Source organism: Buceros rhinoceros, unplaced genomic scaffold (assembly GCF_000710305.1).
Source record: "Buceros rhinoceros silvestris isolate BGI_N320 unplaced genomic scaffold, ASM71030v1 scaffold19292, whole genome shotgun sequence".
NCBI lineage: Eukaryota > Metazoa > Chordata > Aves > Bucerotiformes > Bucerotidae > Buceros > Buceros rhinoceros.
The window spans coordinates 23,386-29,752 of NW_010399693.1; the positions used below are offsets into that span (position 1 = coordinate 23,386).

A 6,367-nucleotide genomic window follows, 5' to 3' on the forward strand; every position below is an offset into this window, starting at 1 on the left:
CTTACTCTAAATATTTTTTAAAAAGAATAAATTATAATATTTTTGGAGCTCTAGCACAAGGCTAGCTGTTTACGCTCCAGCTAAAAGATGATGATAGTATAGATGTAGCATCTCTAGCAGTTCACATTGCTATGAGAAAAGGTATTTTTTTTCTGTGTGGAGCTAAATGCAATAATTGTTTTTGTTTGATGACAGTGCTGGCAACAATTTTTGTTGTAAATTATTTATTTCAGGTGATCTTGTTACAGGGGTGGTCACCTGTACACTTTAGGCATTGGTTACAGTAATTTATTTTCGAGAAATATTTTGAAATAGAACACTCGTAGAACAAGTGGTAATTGATGTGAGTTGTTTTACTTCTGAATGCAGGTATCAAATCTGCAGATGCGATATACAGATGAATTTTTCAAACTTTTATAGTTCTTATGTTCCAAGCCAGAGTGGTATAACCTCTGTTTGTAGAATACTTACTAAGTATACATTGCCTCCTAAAAAATATTTAATAATTCTTGCTTAACATGGAATTTATTAATATAGATAATTTTTGATGGATTAAGTTTTTTACAGATGTGAGTAACTGGGCATTGTCATACTATAGTTTAAATAAACTGCATATTGTAAAAGAAACTGTTTTGTTAAAGTTCAGCTGTATAAGAAAACAAATAAAACCGCAGTCACCAGAATCCTCTTGCTGCTTGGCAGGTGCCTGTAGTGTTAGTAGGATGTCAAATGGTAGCAAAAGCAGGTCAGGCATGAAAACGAGTAGAAATAATTTATTTCATAAGGAACCTAGCAGGTTTCCTTGTGCCTGGCAACAGTTAGTTCACCCAGAGAAGAAATACTTTAGCGGAAATGGAGTCTGCAAAGATTCCATGGAATTCTCTAACAAATGAGTGCCCTAGCGGAGAAGCCAGTGTCTTCAAGTGCTTGTGTTGAAGTGTTCAAGAATCAATTATATTGGGCTCTGTTGTGTGAGTTACATGGAAAGGCCTGTTTGTTGATTGGGTTTTGGGTTCTTTTCAGCTTTTTTGTTTGGTTGGTTGGGTTTTTTTGGTAGTTAAATGCCAGTTGCCTGCTCTTTATTTAGGGTCTGTATGCAAAAGGTAAGGAGCGAAGGCTCCAGATTCCTCCTCCTGCCGGTGACTTCTCAGCAATAGATAGAAGTTGTTACCAGTGGGGTACCCTGCTAGTAACAGCTACTGCCAGCTGTCGGGGGCATTTCAGTGCTCCTTTGGAATGAAGAAACCTGGTAAAAGTCCTTTGGAACTCTTAAAACATTGGGGTGCAGTTCTGGGGTTGTGGATTACTTTGTTTTGGGGTTTGGTGGGATAGTTACTGCTCCAGGGACTGGTGACCCCACAGGGGACGGTAATCTTCCCTTAGGATTTTGAACTTAAGGTTCCCATAAAAGCCCTGATTAGTGCCCCAACAACATCTTTGCATGTGCCTCACTTCAGCAAATAAGGAGCCGTTTATTATGGGTAAAATGGTCTTGTGCGGCTGTGACCGCACAAGGGTGCGGTTTCCAGTAATACTCTGTAAAGCCAATCTCACACGCATGCTGACCTAATGGCTTCAGTTACATGGAACCTAGAGACAGAAGTTATCCTTCTGCACATCAGCTTCCTCGCATCTAGTCTTATGATAGTAATTATAGGGGAGAAGTATCAGAGCTTGGGGGATGTGAGGCTCTAGGTCAAGAAAGCCAGGCAAAAGGGGAACCTCCTTCCATTGACACGAGTAACACTGAGATTCCACCTCCTGTTCCTGCCCCTTAGTCCACTTGTACCTGAACAGGTATTTCAGGAAAAACACAAGATCTTGCTATTGTGCCTGCTTGAAAGTGCTTTGAAGTTAACAAACTAATGATAATCCAGTTCCAGGGTTCCTTGTTATTAAAACCGTCGATCATCCATGAGTGTCAGCCCCCCACAGCCTGCGCTCCCACTGGCTACGCGGTAGCTCAGTAGAAACAGTCTTGCTGAGGTCATCAAGTCCCAGACTGAGGATTTTCTGCATTTCAGGCAAGGCTAAGCAGGACTGAGGCCGCCTTATTTAATTAGAAGTGAAGCTGCTCCTCAGTGAGCCTCCACCTTCTTGAAGGTATGATGTAGTAGTAGCTCAGGTTTCTGTCTAATGTAGTGCTCATTACCTGTGTAGGAAAAGGTAAAATCCCTGCTAACTTGGCTTAAAGTTCTCCCACGTGGAGAAGTGCAGGTTTTTGCTTTGACAGTTCTGGATGCAGTCTACCAATCCTTTTTGCTTTACCCAGAACAGAAAAGCATACAGAAAGATTCATGGGTAAAAACACCCAGCGAGTCAGGAACTGGAAGCTTGCTGAAAATAGATTAAGATAAAACCTGGGTTAATTAATACTTGCTAATTACATCTAGCTTTGCAGACACTTCAGCTATGTAGAAACAATTAAGATGATGGCACAGCCTACTGCTTTTCCACCTTTTGTCTGCAGATAGCTATGAGCAGCTTTGGGGTTTACAAAGGTTAAACCAAACTAATCGAGACAAATCAAAAGTTTTTATTTAGTGTAAAGTCAGAAATACAACATCTTTAAAATGTTCATAAGTTAAATGAAGGCCACAGTATGGGATGTAAAATAGTGTATCGATGAAATGACTACTATATACACACCGATGGATTAAAATATCGCTATCCAACCTTACAGGACAAACCTGTGATTTTAAGATTACTTGATCCCAGGAAGTTGCCGAAGTCTAACAAGCGCATGCTCTGTTACTGCTTGATCCCCTACAGTGCGGAGAAGTGCAGTGAGGTGGCTTTAAAGCTGGGATGGCTGTAATGCAGTGCAGAAGTCAAGTGCTGGGTGAGATTATTCTTTTTTTAATGCTCAAACCCTGGACTAACCTTGTGATCTACTCTACCTGCTAGCAACTCGGGGATGAATTTAGAGTTTCAGAGAGGCAGTAAAGAATAGCCCACAGATAGTTAAAATAATTTTTGATGTTTACACGACCCCATGACACAGGAGGCATCAGCCACTTGTGCCTTGGTGGGTAAAACATTTTTCATCATCAGGTTTCTTGACTCAGCCTTGTAAACAACCCTCGAGAACAAACTATTAGTGCTTTGTTTACAATCATTTGACTTAGGCACTCCAGTGAGCACTCTGCAGTCAAACGGGGAGAAAGGGGAGACCTTTCCTTTGGCGGGGGGGGACACCTCACAATGTCAGCTTACGCTTGAGACACAGCAGTGCTTAGCTGCCAAGGAACTCGGGGTTTGAAAGGGATTTATTCTACTGTTGCAGCCACTCATTCAGTTCCCGCAGCTGTATTTTCTAGAATTCATCGCAGCAGGGTTGAAAGAGATCCTTGAACTAGTGGTTTCCCTTTGTTAAAAGGTCAAATGCAATGGCTTCATTACTGAAGAGACAGACCTCAGCTGTAGGTAACATCCGTAAGTCTGCAATGCTGCTGTACAGGAAGATGAAACAGATGCAGCTGAGCACTGCTAGAACTTGCATCGCTGTTGGTACTTCAGCTTCTGCTCTCCCTTAATACTGATCATGCTAGACAGCCTGCCTCTGTGGAAGTGCTCAGACCCATCACCTGGGCTGAGCCCCTGTACAAGACCTGCCAACAAACAGCCAAGCCAGTGAAAAACAGGGCACCTTGACGGCAGGCGCTGCTCACAGCAGCAAGGTTTGGGAGGCAAAAGCCACCTTTGTTCTGCTGCAGGCTTCTGCCTTAGATGGTTTTGTGCAGTGCCTCGAGGTACTTCACAGGCTCAGGCTCTGGGGCAGGAGAACAGCTGAAGCAATGACAAGTTTGGCACTTCAGAAGGAAATTAAAAGGTGGCAAGGAAAGACGTTTTTTTCTTAGTTCCTCACTGCAAGTTGTTCACAAGCAGCATGAGGAACATTGTTGACCTTCTGTAAAGCTTATTACTCAGGCTTTTATTTAACTCTTCCTCACACAACTGAAAAGCTTCAGGACCATCATGATGCTGTGCCTGATCGTTCTTTGAGGAAACAGCAAGGTGAAAATGGTGTGAAGTATACGAACTACAAACACTCTGATACGGCAACAATTTGGTATTTCCCTGATGTAAGCTGTTTATCCTTGTTCCTATTCCCTTACCCTCCCCCTTCTCAAAAAATCTGAAGTGTTGTTCTGTACATAAGCCCTGCAAATAATGTCATACTGTTATTAGTCTATAGAAATGTTTAACGGGTTTACAGGTCTCATCTGTTTAAAGTTGCTCTGCAGAACTATGGACAGTATTACAAAGTAATCTCAACAGAGTGGAGGTGAAAAAGGTGATGCTACTAGACTTTCTGTATCAAATGAGCTTTCCACACAACATTATAACTGTATTATTTTGCTATCAAGAACACTACCCTAAGACCTCAAAGAGCGCCAACAGACTTTTGTTTACTCCGACAAACTGAATCCAATTTTAAACAAGATATGCTTGTTTTCAAAACAAATACGACAGTTTAGTAAGTCTCTACGCTACGTTTGCACGGTGCTTAATCTTAACAACACATAAACTTATGTCTCCATGATAAAGTTCTCAACGCTTGTTTCTCACCACAGCTGATAATCTTCAGGTATCCAGTGAAGCCACAAACTAAGGTATTTTAGCTCATGTAGTTTATGCCAATTAAAACAAAAAACGACAGCAGCAATACAATGACATCATCTGTGAGTCAGCCCTTACTTCCTTTTGCTTTTTGTGTCAGTTGTTTGGAAAACACTAGACGCTGACATCAGATTTTCTATATACTGTCCAAGAACTTGGTTTTCTGATTTCAGTTTCAAGTTTTCTTCCTTAACAGCATCTACTCGCGCTGAGAGATCTGCAAAGGCGATATCGTAAGAAAAATATTAGACACTACTGCGTACCATAGAGAGTATCTTCTGTGTGCCTACGTCAAACCATTCGCACTTCTAAGGCGGGAAACTCTGCCAGAAGGTATTACCTGAAAAAACTCTGCGCTACCCACAAGTTTTATCTGAAGCCCATTTTTCCAGCATTATTTTGTAGTGCAGTATTTTGACAAACTTATTACACAAAATTACTGTTAGTCTCTATCCTTTCTTTGAATTTTTTAATTAAACTACTGCGAACTAAACTACTCAAACAAATTACGGACCTTCACCTGCGTAAGTGACATTCTTTTGAAGATGTATGTTTTCTGGAGAAAAGGAGGCTCAGAGCTGACCTCATCACTCTCTACAACTTCCTGAAAGGAGGTTGCAGCAAAGCGGGGGTTGGTCTCTTTTCCCATGTAACGAGAGGAAACATCCTCAAGTTGCACCAGGGGAGGCTCAGGTTGGGTATTAAGAAGAATTTCTTTACAGAGAGGGTCATTAAGCACTGGAACAGGCTGCCCAGGGAGGTGGTGGAGTCCCCTGAAGTGTTTAAAAGCCCTGTGGATGTGGTGCTGAGGGACATGGTTTAGGGACCCTGGCCGTGCAGGGGGAACGGTTGGATTCGATGATCTTAAAGGTCTCTTCCAACCAGATGATTCTGTGATTCTTCACTATTCTCTGACTAAGGCAGTGTCATTGTCACTTCTTTTACTTATTTCTGTGTGCTTGTAAAAAAATCTGATGTGTCAAACTGCTAACCTTCAAGTGTGTGCTGCAGTTCCAAAACTTGATTAATAAGCCGTGTTTTCTCTTCTAATTCCACCTGATTCTCAGCCTCAACAGCTGCAATAAATCATAGAAGTTTTAATGCAACCTCTGTAAGCTGGAAATCATATTAAGTAGAAAAAAATAACAATAAAAAACAAGAACATAAACTTATACCATCCATGTCGGCGTTCATCATTGTAGAATAGGCTCTTTCTGCTTTTGAAGAGAGTATTCCTGAGAGATGCTCTGCTTAAAAGGAAAAAAAAAGAAGAGAAAGACTGAGGTACCCATTAATGTAACTGCCCTCCTATCTGGATTTTAGATGCGTCTTCCTCTCCTCATTGTTGAAAAGCCAGCACTTAAGCCTAAGGCAGAACAGTAATTTTTTTAACGCTCTTCAATTTTTGAGAGCCTGATGTAGTACGTCAGTGTGATTCTCCAAGTAACGATGCTCCAGCTGACCACAACCACGGATCTAGGTTACTCCCCTAAACGCATAAACCCCCGCTGTTCCCGTGATGTAATTGCCGCCTTCTTGGCACCGATCGTTCTGGAACTGGCTATTAAAGAAACACCGCGCAGCGGAGCCCCCTCCCTTGCCCGCTCCGTTTCGCTGTTACCACGGGCACCCCCGTCACCGCCATCGGGCCTGCGGGGACGCGCCTGTTCCCTTCGGGTCCCCCGCCACCCACCTCCGCATCCCCGCCCTTCGCGTTAACGACAGCGCCCGGGCGCCGCACCTG

General features: G+C 42.5%; 1 protein-coding gene across 1 annotated transcript; it reads right to left on the reverse strand.

Moving 5' to 3' along the window:
* Window positions 1-4,486: 4,486 nt before the first annotated feature.
* On the reverse strand, window positions 4,487-5,868 carry SCOC (short coiled-coil protein). The gene is made up of 3 exons (XM_010131591.1): window positions 5,799-5,868; window positions 5,616-5,699; window positions 4,487-4,840 (listed from the first exon to the last, which is right to left on the reverse strand). The coding sequence occupies exons 1-3, from the start codon at window positions 5,818-5,820 to the stop codon at window positions 4,698-4,700; spliced, it is 249 nt and encodes an 82-aa protein (XP_010129893.1). The 5' UTR covers window positions 5,821-5,868; the 3' UTR covers window positions 4,487-4,697.
* Window positions 5,869-6,367: the final 499 nt, after the last annotated feature.

Excerpts from the sequence above, each read along its gene's own strand:
- SCOC (XM_010131591.1), bottom strand. The coding sequence starts at position 5,820 with ATGATGAACGCCGACATGGATG. Across the intron at positions 5,700-5,798 it reads GATGAACGCCGACATGGATG|CTGTTGAGGCTGAGAATCAG; the intron begins GTATAAGTTTAT and ends GATTTATTGCAG. Across the intron at positions 4,841-5,615 it reads ACTGCAGCACACACTTGAAG|ATCTCTCAGCGCGAGTAGAT; the intron begins GTTAGCAGTTTG and ends TCGCCTTTGCAG.